This window comes from Hevea brasiliensis, chromosome 16 (genome assembly GCF_030052815.1).
Source record: "Hevea brasiliensis isolate MT/VB/25A 57/8 chromosome 16, ASM3005281v1, whole genome shotgun sequence".
Classification (NCBI taxonomy): domain Eukaryota; kingdom Viridiplantae; phylum Streptophyta; class Magnoliopsida; order Malpighiales; family Euphorbiaceae; genus Hevea; species Hevea brasiliensis.
This window is the reverse complement of record NC_079508.1, coordinates 59,701,494-59,718,670: the sequence shown is the minus strand read 5'-3', so window position 1 is coordinate 59,718,670 and position 17,177 is coordinate 59,701,494. Positions and strand designations below refer to the sequence as shown.

The 17,177-nt window shown below is 33.1% G+C and overlaps 2 protein-coding genes across 2 annotated transcripts; one reads left to right on the top strand and one right to left on the bottom strand.

The window, feature by feature from the left end:
* The first annotated feature begins 3,636 nt into the window (after positions 1 to 3,636).
* Positions 3,637 to 7,643, top strand: LOC110662741 (inactive TPR repeat-containing thioredoxin TTL3). The gene is made up of 7 exons (XM_021821839.2): positions 3,637 to 5,026; positions 5,646 to 5,841; positions 5,926 to 6,101; positions 6,181 to 6,514; positions 6,636 to 6,834; positions 6,940 to 7,046; positions 7,219 to 7,643. Exons 1-7 carry the CDS (start codon positions 4,119 to 4,121, stop codon positions 7,369 to 7,371), a joined length of 2,073 nt encoding a protein of 690 aa, XP_021677531.2. The 5' UTR covers positions 3,637 to 4,118; the 3' UTR covers positions 7,372 to 7,643.
* A 740-nt stretch (positions 7,644 to 8,383) lies between these two features.
* LOC110662742 (glutamate--tRNA ligase, chloroplastic/mitochondrial) lies at positions 8,384 to 13,951 on the bottom strand. Its single transcript, XM_021821840.2, has 13 exons — positions 13,567 to 13,951; positions 13,372 to 13,490; positions 13,126 to 13,247; positions 12,651 to 12,833; positions 10,896 to 11,014; positions 10,679 to 10,727; positions 10,468 to 10,569; positions 10,243 to 10,345; positions 10,079 to 10,142; positions 9,635 to 9,749; positions 9,147 to 9,247; positions 8,874 to 9,030; positions 8,384 to 8,740 (listed from the first exon to the last, which is right to left on the bottom strand). The coding sequence occupies exons 1-13, from the start codon at positions 13,857 to 13,859 to the stop codon at positions 8,513 to 8,515; spliced, it is 1,755 nt and encodes a 584-aa protein (XP_021677532.2). The 5' UTR covers positions 13,860 to 13,951; the 3' UTR covers positions 8,384 to 8,512.
* Between the last annotated feature and the right edge of the window lie 3,226 nt (positions 13,952 to 17,177).

The window sequence follows — 17,177 nt, the reverse complement described above, 5'->3', positions numbered from 1 at the left end:
TGAATTTGATATCAATAGAAAGCTTAGACAATTTAGGACAACTTTCATGAAGACCATAACTCTAAGTTCTGACAAGAACTAAATGAAATTGTCCATCAAAGTCAGGACATCAAAACTGCCAGAATTGATTCTGTCCAGAAATTCTAGAAAAATTACAGTCCGGCCAGTTATAGTATTTAGGCCATAACTTAAGCTAGAAAACTCCAAATTGAGTGATTCAAAAAGTGAAATGTAACTAAACACAATAAAGAACAACTTTGATTAAGAACACTTAGCCAAATTCTCATTGTAGAATGACTAATGGAATAGTGAACTCTAGCTCCCAAAAACTAAAATTTTAATTTATTCTCTTTTGGTTAGAAGTATGGATTGGCAATTAATACCAATACTTTTGGGAACCAAAATGTGGTAAATTTATGTGATTAGGACTCATGTAACTATTATGCATTGAAAAGTCAATAATTTGATATAAATAGTAAAATGAATAGTAACCTTATATGTAAAACATGAAAATTCAATCAATAACTTTGTAATGTGCCCTAGTACACATAGTAAGATTGGTTTGGATAGGTTGGCATGCCAATAGGGTTCAGTTAGCAGTATTGCACATGGTATTATGCCATTTTGTGATTTTATGGCTTTTAGCCATTCTGATATTATAATGATACTTGGCCTTGTGCCTAATGTTTATTACAGCTTATCAGCTGTTCTGTTGCACATCGGAAGACACTATGTAACCGATGATGTGACGGCCCGAGGTACTTGATACCCAGTGTCAGTTTATCCGTTTATCCAGTCCAGTCATACAGTGTAAGTTACTTGGGCAACCAAAAATGGAAGTTGATAAACTTAATGAAATAATTGATGTAACAAGTGCCAAATAAATAGACTACAAGTAATTGCCAAAAATTTGTTTGCATGAGACATCAATATATACACTGCATATTCATTTTTTTTTAGTTCTTTTATTTTATTATTGATACCACTAAGCATTATTGCTTAGCGCGTTGCTTTTTGCCATGCGTAGGTTCTGGAGAGACTGACAGAGAGCCCAGTAGACCACAGACTGGGTGAGACCGTTCATAGTTCTGCATAATATCCGTGTCACCTCACAGACTTTAGTGCATTGGTAGGACACTAGGTCCCATTTTGGTATTTTGTGCTATTTGTATGTTGTAATTAAATTTTTATTTTCTCATGTATAGTTGAAACTCATGTAATATATTTTGGTATTAATGCAAATATTTGTAATTTGTGTTTATAAATAAAAATAAAGTATTTATTTATGATTTGTACATGATTATCATATGAAATGAATGAATGATAAATAGAAGAATTTATGAGAAATGGTTGAGAAATATTGAGATTTTGTTGATATAATGGAGTTTAAGAATGATGGAAAATGTTTTTGAAGTGTTTTTGACGGGTTCCGAAGAACTGTTTTATCTATTTTTAGCCGGTACTCTGCCGTATTTTCCATAAAATTTTTAGAACCTTAAATGAATTTATAATTTCAATAAATGATTTAAATGAGTCAAATTTCACAAGTTGCACTTCATAACCATAAAGAAAGAAATAAATTAAGGAAGGATAAAAATAATTGAGAAAAAAAATATGGTGTTTCGGTACACTGTGTGGCATATCTTACTCGGCTACACTATATACGGATAAGGGATGTCACAAATATTATTAAGTTAAAATTCATCAATAATTGAATATTTATTTTATAGTATAAGAAATTAAAAAAAATAAATAAATTCTGATAATTCTTTTCCTTTAAAAATTTTTGATAAAATTTAGCTCATATCCTTAATTCATTTGCCTACATTTAAATAATTTTAAAAATTTCAAAGTATGAAATACATATGGAATGGTGATATTGGAATAAGTTAGCATAGGCAAGGACATAAGGGCAAAGTTATTAGCATCTCATCATAGAAGAGCATGTAGTAGCATCTGCCTCCCAATGACACAACTGAAATTGGGTTTTCACTTTTTTTTTTTTTTTATCAAACCTAAGTCTAAGAAATGCCTTCATATTTAATCATGTAACTCATCATATTATATAGTAAAATTTATTATTATTTTAATAATATATGGTTATTAATTGATGGGTGTAGGACGCTACCTCTTACTTTTTCTATAAACATTTTTTTTCTTTAAATTAAATTCCCATGGAATTAAATGGTGATGTAATTATTAATTAAAAAATTATATAAAATTTATTTTTTATAAAAAAAAACGTAAATATAAGAATTTTATCTATTAAATATGTAAATTACATCTTATATATTATGCTACCTCAATTATTGTGTTATATACAAATTTAATAGAAATTAACATTTTTATATGTCTAATTTAAATTTTAACATTTTACTTTTTATTAAAATCATTTGTAATTTTTTATATAATTATATTATTAAAATTTATTGCATATTCATCAATCATTTTTTAAATGAAAATATTTTTATCAATTTTAATTGTTAAGAAATCCTAACATTTTAATTAATCTTATTTAATTAAATTATTAATCCTTTCAAAATTAATTCAAATATGGTTCAATTAGCATTATTAAAGTTTTATTCATCAATCTTATAAATTAATATTTAATATTTAATAAAATATACAAATAACTTATGAAAAAGGGCAATTTTGATTTATGAAAATATATAAATATTATGAAATGCAAGAACATTAAATAAAAAATATCTTTTTATAAAAATGTAATATAATAATTTTTCAAAAAATAAATTTAATTAAAAAACCTTAAGTTTTGGCAATCAGTTATTAAAGAAAATAGCCATTTAAATCATAAAAAATTAAGATAATAATGAAAATAATAAGAATATATAGAAGATGAAAGGAAAATTGAATTTAAAAATTAAAAATACAGTATAGATATTATGAACATTTTACATAATAAACTTTATTGAAAAAAATCATTAAAAAAGAAAAATAAAATGTAAATACAAACACAATGAACTTTTCTTAATGATATGAATTAAATTTCTAAAATTTTAATTAATGATAAATAAATAGATTTTAAATATTTTGTAAAATGATTTTTAAAATATAAATAATTAATAAAAAATTATTTTTGATAATTATTCGAATATTATTTAGATAATAAAATTAAATTTTGACTGATTTTAATAGTTTAAAATAAATTTTAATTAAATTTAGAGTGAATTTAGTATTAAAAATATTTATCAAATTTAAATTTAAATATCACCATCCTACATATAATAAAAGAAAATTTTCCAATAGGGAAAAAAATTACCTAGACAATAACTCATAAAATTGTAACTAAGAAATTATATAGTGTCATAATAATTTCATGCAAGATATTATACATAAGATTAATTATATAGATAAATTTTAACTTGATAATATTAAATAGCTTTATAATTTACAAAGTAGTGGAATTTATATTATAATAAAAAAATAATATATCACAAATTGAATTAGAATATTAATATTATTTGGATCGTTTTATGTCATTTTGGCGACATAAACAAATTATTATGTTTTCATTATATATTTCATGAGGAACAAAAGCTGGCTACCAAGCTATGTTTTAGTTAATGGGCAAATAATCGGTAAAAGTAAAAGGCTAGAGACCAGAGAGAGAGAGAGAGAGAGAGGAAAAATAATGGCAGAGGAAAGGAGACGCAAATAGAGAGAAGAATTAGCCAGAAACAGGGAGCTTTGGTTTCCTTCTGGTGAGAGTAAAAATAATTTTTATTTATTTATTATTTTTTAAAAGGAGGAGTGAATGCTGCACAGTGAGATTAAAAAGAAAAGAAAAGGAAAAAATAAAAAATATAAGGACCTGTTTCTATGAAAGGAAAGAGTGTTTTCTCTCTGTAAAGAAGTAATTGTCAGTCACATTCAGTCTTTGCTTCCTCATTTTATATCACGAGATCCTCATCGGCCATCTCCTCTTTCTCTCTCTCTCTCTCTCACGCACAACAACTCCATGTCTCTTTAGAACAACCTCTTCTTCTGTTTTCTTTCTTACATTCATTTTATCTTGGTTCATGTTTCAATTGTAGCACACGTTACCTGAATTATTCTTTACTTTGTTTCAACTTTTTTCTCACCAAAACAACACAAGAATGTCACCCAACTCTAAATTACCCTCTCAAGAATCCATTAATGATTCCTTCGCCAACCGATTCCGTGACTGCACCTGTAACAACACCAAGAAGCTGGATTTCAAAGAACTCGATCTAGGTTCTCCAGTTTCAACATTAACAATTCGGCCATCTATCAATAATGCTGGTACCACTACCACCACCCCTTCAACCAGCAGCTCAAGTTCCTCCGGTTCTGTTTCCAGCACCAAAACTATTGCCAGCTCTACCAAATTGCGTAAAAAGCCTGAAAATGGCTCACGCAACCACTCCGGCGAGCTCTCCGGCTTGTCGGAGACTAGCCCAGCTAAACATAATACTTTCCGTTCCAGCAATTCGCATCCGGGTCATCGAAGATCCGTCTCGGCTGGAGTCCCATTGATCTATTCTGGTTCAAGTTTTGGGTTTACTGCTAGCAATGGAGCGTCCTCGGTTTCCACAAGCTCGGGCTCAAATTTGCTTCCCAGTGGCAACATTTGTCCTTCAGGCAAAATCTTGAAAACTGGGCTAACGTGTCGCGTGGCAAACAAGACAGACACCCTTGGTACGGGAACGGCAAATTATGGACACGGCAGCATTATGCGTGGCGGAAGTGGTGGTGGTGCTACGAAATTGGGAAGTGGAGGAGGTAGTGGTGCTTGTAGTGATCCAGAGGAGTTGAAGAAGGCAGGTAATGAGATGTATAGAAGAGGGAATTTTGTGGAAGCTCTGGGTTTGTATGATAAAGCAATATTGTTGGCACCGGAGAATGCGCCGTACCGGAGTAATAGGGCGGCGGCTCTGACGGCAATAGGGAGGTTGGGCGAGGCAGTGAGAGATTGTAAAGAAGCTGTGAGACTGGACCCTGGTTATGCCAGGGCTCATCAGAGGTTGGCCTCTCTTTACCTTAGGTAAGTCACTTTGTCTTTGCCTAAGATTATTGTTTGTTAACTTTAATTATTTAACATTTTTTGTTTGCGAGTTTTGTTTTGTCTTGGATGTTTGTGATTGGTCTATGTTTTGCTGGTTTTCTTCATGTTTGTGTAGGCTTTGGGTCTCTTATTTCATGATTAGTTTCTTCTTTGCTTGCTTTCATCTTCTTGTTGAAGTGTTCTGTTCTTTTTGATCGTTGATCTAGGAAGGTCATCATAGGGGTTGAGAAAAGTGGATCTTTATGTTGCTATTGTTAGGAGTTCCGGTGTTTGAGGAACTAGCTATATCATTGGGGATCATTTATTTAGTTCGGGAATTTGTGGTCTTAGGTCAATTCTTGGATTGTGTTTGTTATACAAAATCGTAGATTCAGATTCAATATTTTTTTCTTTTCTTCTGCTTCTTTGCTTCTGGAGTTATGTGCAACCTTTTCTGAATTTCAATTTCTGCTTATGTGACTCTCTTTTGGACTTGAGCTCAAACTATCTTGTCCATTTATTAGTGGTTACGGTCGCTTTCTCCAGTTTAGTTAAATCGATTATTATGTAATTATTATCACAGTGGATCTACAATCCTTAACTTTGGGTAGTTCATCAGGTTAGGACAAGTTGAAAATGCTCGGCAGCACTTATGTTTTCATGGGCAACAACCAGCTCCAACAGAGTTGCAGAAGTTGCAGTCATTGGAGAAGCATATAAAACGTTGTGTAGACGCCCGGAAGATTGGTGATTGGAAGGGTGCCCTTAGGGAAACTGATGCAGCCTTAACAATTGGAGCGGACTCTTCTCCTCAGGTATAAGCCATACTATGCTCACATTTCTATGTTTGACGAGGATGCGATTTTGGATTCCTGAATTTGTTAGGATGTAATTTACAGCTTATTGCTTGTAAAGCAGAAGCCTTCTTGAAACTTCATCAACTTGAAGATGCAGATTCAATCATATCGAACATTCCCAAGTTTGAATATTGTCCCCCACAAACAAAGTTCTTTGGTATGGCTGCTGAAGCTTATGTGCTTTATGTCCAAGCCCAGATTGAGATGGCACTGGGAAGGTGAGTTTTTATATGAAGTTCAATTGTAATATAGTTTTTGTTTTTGGGATGATGAGAGTGGATAATAGATTTGTTGCAGATTTGACAATGCAGTTTCAGTGGCTGAGAAGGCTGGTCTGATTGATTATGGTAATGCAGAGATAGCTATGGTGTTAACTAATGTGAAAATGGCGGCAAGAGCTCGAAACCGTGGTAATGATCTTTTCAGTTCTGGAAAATATTCTGAAGCGAGCTCAGCTTATGGAGAAGGCCTCAAATATGATGCTTCCAACCCTGTTCTTTACTGCAATCGAGCAGTTTGTTGGTCTAAACTTGGAATGTGGGAAGAATCTGTAGAGGACTGCAATCAAGCACTTAGGATACAACCAAACTACACCAAGGCCTTATTTAGAAGGGCTGCCTCAAATGGAAAGGTGAATATCTTGTTTCTGCATTGTTGTACATGCATATGTTGTCAAGATTGTTCATCCACTTCTTAGTTTTTTGTTCCTTTTTTGATAATTTATCCGCTACTTTTCTTTTGTGATGTCGTAGCTTGGACGATGGGCAGAAGCTGTGAAAGATTACGAGGTCTTGAGAAAGGAATTACCAGGGGACAATGAGGTTCTGGAATCTCTACGTCGAGCACAGATCACATTAAAGAAATCTGTTGGAGAAGTTAATAATACGAAATTTGGTGAAGTAGAAGACATATCCAGTCTTGCCAAGTTTAAAGCTGCAATATCATCACCTGGTGAACACTTGGTGCCTTGATACTTCTTTGTATAGTAACTACTTGGCTATCAATGATCTTCTACACTTTCTGCATTATGGCTGAGCTAGATTTTGAAATTTCCAGGTGTTAAGATGGTTCATTTTAAAGCAGCATCTGATGAACAATCTGAAGATATATCCCCATTCATAAATATGCTATGTGTTCGGTATCCATCAATTCATTTTTTTAAGGTAGATATCTATGTTTCGGTTTCTCTTTAAGCTAATGAGATCATTCCATTGCATTCCACATGTTAATGTGCACATCAAATGGATTCTTAGAAAGTTTTCACTTTTATGTTTGCCATGAATTTCTCTTGATTGTGAAATATGCTTATTTTCATTTGTGCATTATTGATTGAAGGTGGATGTGGAAGAGAGCTTAGCTGTAGCAAAAGCTGAGAGCATAAGAACTGTTCCAACATTTAAGATTTATAAGAATGGAGACAAGGTGAAGGAGATAATCCGTCCGAGCTATCAGTTCCTAGAGGATTGGGTGAGGAGTTACAGCCTATAGATAAGAGTATATTGTTAATCACATGTTCTCTTTCTGTGTTTGCTATTATTTTATTTTAATTCATTCATCTGGAAGAACCAATGTTTTTCTCTTTGCTCCGTGATTCATATTAGTAGTGATCAGTTCTACCTATGATATGATATAATCAACTACATAATTGTTTCATAGAATTGTATGACAGTGAAAACCATTAGATTGGATAGATTTGTAGAACCCTCATTTTGTCCGGGAGGCTTTTTAATGGAGATGCCAAATCTTTATTATTATTATTATTATTATTATTTTTAATGGTCTGGATTCTGGGTTTGCTGCTAGGGCTCAGGCCTTTAACCATGTCTAATTCCCTGTTGACCCTTAGGGCTATGTATTCTGGTGCTATGTTAATGAATTTAATCTCTAACTTCCCAAAAAAGAAAAGAAAAAAATCCGATGAGATTTCTGCTTAAGCATTTGTTGATTTGTAGCTTGAGAGTTGAAATGTATAAAAATCGACTGACCCAAATGATGTTGACTGATATATCGTTTGTCACTAAATTAAATCAGGCTAGACATCAAACAACAGAGGAGAATGTGTACAAAATTTTAATATTTAGTAATTTTCATATAAAAGCATAATTATATTTTTTTTAAAATATTGTTTCTCTTATTGGGCTGACTAACGAGAATCAGATAAGCCTTCGGACTGTCTGATTCTCGAGGTGCGGTGCAATCCCAAATTCAAAAGCAAACGACTTCCAAGTGTCATTTTAAGCATGTGATAAACTTGTTTTCATGTTTGTTAGTTGTCAAACTCGTAGGCTCTTTCTTCAAAGAATGCATTAGTTGATAGATAAACTAATCGTAATGTTTATATGATTTTTAGGGAGAACATGGTTATTATTTTGTAAAAAGATAATTATTCGCTACTAAAATGGTTTTTATTTTATAAATTACGTGTACATTATTTTTTATTTAAATCTTATTGGGTTGCAATCATCATCATTACTAAAAAATAAGGTGTTTTTCCTAATCAAAACACTAAAATTCATCTCATTGTATTAAAAACAAGTGCTTTCAAAACAACACATTAAAAAAAAAAGTCAAAAATTAGAAGATAAAAACTGGGGTATCCTCAAAAAATCTTTTAAAAAAAAAGTTATTCTCAATTTGATACAGTAGCAGCAGACTCCAATGGAGATTGATCCTTAAGTGCTTCCCAGTCAACTTGCCTCAATATTTCAAACCTCTCATTCAACGTGACAAATCCAGCTTCTGGAGAAACAACACCACAAGTTCCAGCCTTATGCAGCAGGATCACACTAGAACCTATATCGGGGCCATGGAGCTTTCCGGTTAGCAATAACCTAAGTGGCATGAAAAGTGATTTCCCCTGCAATATAAAATGGAAAATACACAAAATATTGAGAGTCAAATGGCATGTATAAAAAGCCTTATTTCCATTAGAGAGAGATAAATCAAAATTCAGCAAAATTGTTGTATCAATCTATTCGATCAGTGTCTACCTTGCGCTTAAGAGATTTGCCGAAGTTCTTCACCCACCTCTGCCAACCAGATGGGCCTTCTTCTAGGGCACTTAGGAGTTCACCACTGTCATATGCAGCTAAGAGCCTGGATGAAACTTCAAAAAGCTTATCTTCTACAACTGTCTTACCTTCTGGACTGCGGATAAAACCACAATTACCAATCATACATGTTAACTAGGCAATAATCAAATAATTAACTTGGTAAGGGATTTATAGAACTCAAAATCAGAGATTGAGAAATTCAAAAATCACCTCACTAAAGTAGCATGTAAGGGATAAGATAGCAAATTTGACAGTGCTTTGTCCGAATCAGTTACCAAGTCAATCCCATCTTTTAGTAGCTGAACTGCTTCCTGTTTGCACAAAATTATATTTTGAGAACTTCTTTATGCTTGATTCAGATACAGAAGCATCAAATAAAAACTGTATAAGAGGAAAGATATATTTCAATGATGTCACGTTCTGTATTGAGTATGGCTAATAGCTGTTTGGATCTATCTAACAAAGAACAGATTCTTATTCCTGGATTAAGTTGGTTCCTGAGAGCATCTTTCCTTTGATGCAGGCAATTCAACCTTCTACTAAAACCAAGTGGTACATGTCGCTTTTAGATTTGTAAAGTGTTTGCATCATCATCATCATAAAAAATCTATCTTGCAGCTCATAAAAAATAAAAAATTCTGCTGGGAAATCAAATAGGCAGTTTAAAACAGCTGAAATTATACAAAGACAAGCCTTACTTCTATAAATGATCCTTCTGACTCCACAAGGATACCAGTGTTCTTCCAATGTTCACCAATAAGGTTGATCAATTTCTCTGATGAAAGTGCTCTTAAATGCTGACCATTCATCCACCTTTAATTTGTAGATTTTTTTGTTAAAAAAATAAGGGAAGAAAGTGTTAGGAAGGTAGTTTAACATGCCAACACTTTGCAAGCCCATAAAAGGTAAAACCTCTAATAACTTTGTAAGATTTCAAACATTTTAACTCAACTCAACTTAACTCAACTAAGCCTTTATCCCAAATTTCAAATATTTTACAAATTAAAAAAAAAGTGCATTAAATATGATTCAGAAAAAAAAAAAAGAAATAAAAAGTTGAAACCAGAAATTGCAGAACACAGAAATGCAAGAACATTTATACAAATACACAACACTCTTTCCAACCACATGCAATGTATTACCTCAACTTTGTAGAGTCAAAAATGGCACCACTTTTGTTAACACGGCTGATTGAGAATTTTTCAACTGTAAATTGCATTAAAAAGTTCAGGTAAATACAACCAGGAATAATTCAGCACAAAGCTTAAGGAAACTCTAGACATTGATATGTCAATTGTGCACTAACCAAGTTGCTCAAGGGTGAAAAACTCATTTTCTGTCCCATCACCCCAACCTAAAAGTGCCAGGTAATTCACCATTGCTTGGGGAAGGTACCCCATCTCCTTGAACTGTTAAACAGTGGTTATTGCTATTGAAAAGAAATTCTTATACGGAAAAAGAACTAGAATGCTAAAATATCATAACCCAGAGACGGCATAGGACAGAGATAAGCATCAGAACTTAAAACTACCTGACCCACTGAAGTTGCACCATGCCGTTTTGACAATTTACTCCGATCCGGAGCAAGAATTAAAGAAACATGTGCAAAGGAAGGCATGGGGAATCCAAGAGCCTGTGGCAAAATCATAGAAAGGCAATTAAATCAACTTCTCCTTAAAGGATAGAAAGGCAAAATGCGTACTCATATATGTTTGTGTATTCAGAAGTTTACTTGATAATACCTTATATATCAATGCTTGCCTGAGAGTATTGGGCAAATGCTCTTCAGCTCTGAAAAGCAAGGTTGAGAGTAAGATGGAAAAATGCAACATGCAACCCATATATCACAAAAAAGAAAAAAAAAAAAAAAAAGACTTCAAAGGCAGTAAAAAGAAGGAAATCCTATAGCACATTATCATCTTATACCACTTAAGTATTTAGAGGGGCTACAGAAATTACCTTATCACATGCGAGATGGCCATGGTAGCATCATCAACTGTAACACAAAAGTTATACACAGGTTGTCCATTGCTCCTCATAATTACAAAATCTCCAAGTGTGTCCAAGTTCCAGCTAACCTTCATGAAATTCATATGAGGTTAAAAGTTCAGAAACTTATAATGGTCATACATAAAATAAATTAATGAACTATGCCATTATAAATACTGAAATCTGCTATTTCTTTCTATGCTTTAGTTTTGGCACCTGTGTCAAAGGAAGGCCCCTTACTTTCTAAAAAGTTTCATTTTTACGGACTCTGTGTGCCTATGTGTGAAAATGAGTATGTGAACAGAACATCTTTCAAACATTGAGATTGGCTTCAGTAAGCCATGGGCCCATCTCTGAGTTCTGTTTGCCAGGCCCCCGATGGTATACAGCAGGCTAGAGACTTATGCTGTGTGCTGCCAATAACTGCGATTAATTCTTGGCTACCACTAGTGGGACTAAACAACTAGACCATTGAGTAACGGCTCTCTAAGACTACTGAACAACTAGTCCATGGGACCATAGTTACCTGGAACACGGAACGTCTTGGATCGTGGTACGGGTATAGATACGTGATTCGCCACATAGCTAGATATAGGATATGTAGGGGTAGACTTTGTCGATACGTTAATTCAGAATGCGATACGTAAATTATATCAATTCAATTCGTGATATATAGATTACAATTAATTAGTATAATCTCTATTCTAAAAATAACCAATAAAATAATTTCTTTTTTTCCTAATTTTTAAATTTTTTATGATGTATATATTTTACAAGATTAATATTAGTAAAAGAAATTTTCAAAAATCTAATTTTTTAATAATATACTATTAATTTTTTGATCAATTAAATTAAAAAAATAATATTATTTTAAATAGAATAGGCTTTTAATTGACATTTAATGGGCCTTATGATTTAGGACTCAATGATATGTATAATACATTATAATTACTTAATAGGCCTTATTAGATTTAATAGCATGTGAAATCAGCAATCCATATTCATTGTCAGCTAAGCCAATAAAGATAAAAACAGTAATGCAGAGAGAGAATAAGAAATATAAGGCTTCTTCTAGAAAGTTCTTCTTTGTTTTTACTTCTTCTCTTTCTCTTTTTTTCTTCTCTGTATACTAACATTCCAGGCACCTTTATTTTATTAAAAAGAAAGAGAAGAAAAAATAAAAGGAAATGAATAGGATCCTCTTCTTCCCCCTTTTGATTTTGTGTTAAGCATAGTAAAATGAGATCACTTATTTAGAGACTTAAAATGTGTTCCCAAGCGATTTGGGACGCAATCGCGTTCTGGAATGCACGATCTAGGTCGCAGAACCCAAGGGGGTTAGGAGAATCTGGCAACTATGGGCTAGACCATTATTCAAGAAGGGATTCTTACTCCACAGCAGACCTTAGCAGCCTCCTATCCTATTACTCATACAACAATACTGCAATCTAAAATGGAGTTTACACTAGTATAACTTGTTGTGGACCCAATGGGTTAACCTAGAAACTAAAGAAGTAATAATGCATGGAAATCACACAATAACCCTTTTTTTCTTCTCTAAGAAATCATATCTACTTCTTTGGGGAAAATAAATAAATAAAACTATCACACGGGCACAAGTCAATGGGAGGTCAGTGAAAAAACAACCATTAATGCATAAAACACCCATTATCAAATTTTGACAGTAATGGGTAACAAAATGCATTTCCAGAGAATAGAACTTACTTCACCCCGAATAAGGTCATTAATTTTCAAACTCCCCTCCTTTGGCACACGAAACCGATATGTGTAAGGAGTTCCCTTTGCAAGCTCTTCCTGTACTTCTTCATCAGTTGCAGTAGCCCACTTCCCAGTGTACACTGGAGGCAACTGCTTTAGTTTTGCAATTTCCTTCATTTTCTCTAGTTCCTGGGAGAAACTATGACAAAAAAACAATGAGTTGAACCACCTTTTTCTATTTTTATTTTTACCGAAGAGAGCATAAAGAAAAAAAAAAGTCTGCACAAAGTGAAAGACAAAGAGTGAGTATAGATGCAGACTCAAGCTAATAAGGATCAATAAAAAAAAATGAAGTGTTCCACTCCCACAAAGACCAAGTAAATTGTAATTGCATCCAATCTTTATTCATTATTATCTGAAGTTAATTAGACGATCATTCTTAGTAGCTGCAAATGGATACTGCTTACACAAAGAAATTTACCTCATTAGAACAAAAGCAGCGATAAACAAGACCAGATTCTAAGAGTTTCTCAGCATATTGCTTATACAAAGAATTCCTTTCAGATTGTCGATATGGACCGTAGTCTCCACCAACATCAGGCCCTATAACAGAGGTTTCAAAATCAGAACATATAAAACATGAGCAACCAGATCCAACGACTGTGAACTCAACACCACATAGCTGTTGCAGTTGTAAGTCTGATCACAAAAAAAAAGAAGTGTTAACCTTCATCCCAGTCAAGGCCAAGCCAAGAAAGATCCCGGAGCACTGCCTCCTCTGATTGCTTAGATGATCTCTCCAAGTCAGTATCTTCAATCCTCAACACAAATTTGCCTCCATTGGACCTGAAATTCACCAGTTGACACATATAAAGCATAGAAAAAATTGCAAAAATTAAAGTTACTAATAGCAATAGCTAACCTAGCAAAAAGGTAATTGAAAAGAGCAGTTCTGGCACCACCAACATGGAGATTGCCAGTGGGTGAAGGGGCAAAACGGACGCGAACTTGTCCTTGGGCAGCAGCATCTGACTTGGAAGAGACGGAGAAATTCCTCCACCTCCTTGGAGCAGAAGAACAAAGTAGAAGTCGATGCTTGTGGATATGATGATGATTATGCTTAGAAAGAAGAGCAGATGGGCGCCAAATTGGAGGGGCAATATCTGGTATTACTCTGATTCTTATCAATGGCGTCCCTCCAACAACACTCGCCATCGTCAGACTGATCGATGAGAATAGCTGTCTCGAGAGAGATATATCATTTTGTTTGGAGTAACGTTCCAGATAGGGAAATCTAAAACGTACGTCAACGGCAATGGCGATGGCTCTTCCGCTGAGATACTAAAACGGTGTCGTTTTTTATGGTGGGTTGGGCTTGTTATATCCCACATCAAAGTTCAAAGATCATGGCCTAGCCCCTTTTATGTGGAAATGGACTAAGGAAACATTTACAGCCCAATTCAATTTTATCAAGTAATTCAATTTAATATTATTTTAGAAATAAAATTTACATGTTTTAGATAAATTTTAATATCATATAATTTAAATGAATTATATTATTAAAATAATTAAAATAACAGAAATTTTTATTAGAGATATGTTTAAAAAAAATTAATGAATTAAATTTTATTTGAACCATTTTCATATTTAAAAATTTAAAATTATTAAAGCTCAATTTTTTAAGTTAAAGCTGAATTAATTTTGATGCATTAGTTTATTATATTGTGTTGATATTAACCCGAGCTATGTTATAATTGTTTTGGTTTTTAATAGAAATATATTTCATTAGATGAAATAAAAGGTTCAAGCTGATAAAAAATTAATTTTTGCTATAAATACTTCAACCTAAATCCAAACCCAAAGGAGTGAACTGCTATACTCAAGGCTCATCTTCAACACTTCATCGCCAACCGTCACCCATCTTCTTCTATAATAGCTTGTCATTGAACATCAAGAGTGGATTACCAATCAAACTCAACCAAGTAAGGAGAACAACTCACTCACAGCACAAGAGTGCTTAAACACTCCACTCAAAACTAAAGTCTCCTATTTAGTGCCTTCAAAATCAGAGAAACGAGGAAATTTTATTACAAACACTAGGCGAACAGGGATGGGGATCAGTACCGGGCGAACCGGGAAATAGGCTTGACAAATACAAAACCACACCTCCGAGACTGCCAGCCAAATAGCTCTTAAACGCTTTCTTCCACCTATAGGGAAGGACTTCTGCAATATGCAATCCACTAAACACCAACCAAAAGCCCTACTTACAAAGACACTGATACTCCATTGCTAGAGACTGAGAAGAGACTAAGGAAACTAAAGAAACAGGGTTAAGAAAAATTAGGAAAATTAACAGAAAACAGTTAACTAACGAAAAGGGTAAAGGGAGGATCGACGGCTAGACAATCTCTCTACCCATAAGTTATACACATTCTCTTTCATAAAATCAGAGACTGATTCAACAAACTGATCCCTCTTGACCCTTCTTAATTTACACACAAAACTTTAGGGATGTAAGACTTTTTTGAGATGACTTTAATATCTCTAATTTTATGAAAGAGAATGTGTGTAACTTGTGGGTAGAGAGAGGACCAGCTCATATATATAATATCTCTGATTTTATGAAAGAGAATGTGTGTAACTTATGGGTAGAGAGAGGACCAGCTCATATATATATATATATATATATATATATATATATATCCAAGAGTTAATATGATACGTCCATCAAGTATCTTTATATAATTAGAATTATGATTTACTTCAATTAAAATAATTCTTGTATAATTATGATTTGTATTAATTAAAGTAAATATTAATTAATATTGAGCCACATTAAATGAATTGATTTTTGCTCATATATTAATATTAATTACCGGACAAAATCTTACATTCTCCTGCTTGGCACAATAATTAGGTGATATAAACTTCAATAACATAAACATTAGGTGTGCATAAAATAAACAAATTCTTTTCATAATGTACTTCATAATTACCTTCCGATAATAAATTAGTAAGTATGGGTTATGGCGGTTGTACATTGTTTAATCACATACTTCCTTTCATATACCACAATACTAGCAACTTACCATAGTAGGTACATAATAGATATATGTTTATCACATCATGGTTGTAATAACCTGAATTTTTAAAAAAATATAAATTTTATATTTTTATATGATATTTAAATATTATCCTAACATTATTTTGTTATTTTAATAAATAATATAAGATTATTATGAAGTTAGATTTAATCTTTTGGATTATTGAATTTAAATTATAGTTTTATGTTTTGATATTTTTAAATTTGGTATAATGACTACTATTATTAGTATTAATGATATTATGTTTAATTAAATTATTAAGTAAAAGTTATTCTAAATATTATTAATAATAGTTAAATATTATTTTAAATAGGGGTTTAATAAAGTTTTTTTTAATAAAATATTATATATTTTAAAATTTAAGAGTTATATATATATATATATATATATATATATATATATATGGGAAGAGAGAGATGAAAAGTGATGGAAGTGACAACTTCCATCTTGGGCAGTGTGTGGGCAGTGAAAAAAAAAAAAATTTAATCCTAAAAGTTGGCAGAAACACTCACCCCCCCCCCCCCCCTTCTCCCTTCTCCCTTCCTCACCATCTCTCGCTCTCGTCTTCTCTCCTGACCGGCCAGTAGCAGCGCTAGCGAGACTACTGCGAGGTTCTCCCCCCCAAACCAGGTCGGCCCCTAGCCAGCAATGGCACCCAGCAGTAAGCAGCACAGAGAGAGAGAGAGGGAGAGAAGGAAGAGAGAGAAAGAGGAGAGAGAAAATGATGGTAGCCACTTTTTTGTCATTTTTCCAACGATCCGACCTTCGGATCGAAAATTCGAGACCACCGATGAACTCAGGACGGCGAAATCTTTGAGATAGGATTGGTCTCGCTCCGATCGGATATTGTTTGAAAAAGGCGATAATCGGACGGTTCAGATAGCTTGGTGAGATTTTCGAACTTTTTGCTTCTCAAAATTTAAAATTAATTTTATGATAATTATTAACAATTTTTAGGCATAATTTAGGTGTAATTGGATCAAAGATAGCTCACAGGTGTCGGGACTGCATTTTTAGCCGGATCCGGCTGCCCGGCAGCCCGTCTTAGAACATGGTTGATATTATAGTCAATCCTAACATTTTCAGACGTTTTGGATGCGTTTCAGGTGTCAGAATTGTCATTGGTAAACCCGAATTCTAAGTTGCTCATTTTTTGCTAATACCAATTTAGAATAAAATTCATAAAATATTCATGGATGATTAGAAAATTATAATTCCTTTTGCATTAGCTTAGTAATATTGCTAAGGACCGTGGGGCAAAGTTTTAGAATTTTTAGAGCTCATTTGGATAGTTTTTGCAAAATGGTTAATTATAATGATTAAACTGTAATTTTTTATATTGTGATTGTTGACTGTTTGGATGGGCCCAGGAGGGCCTATGTGATGTAATTGAGTTGTGGGTGTATGGTTTGTAGATATAGAAGTG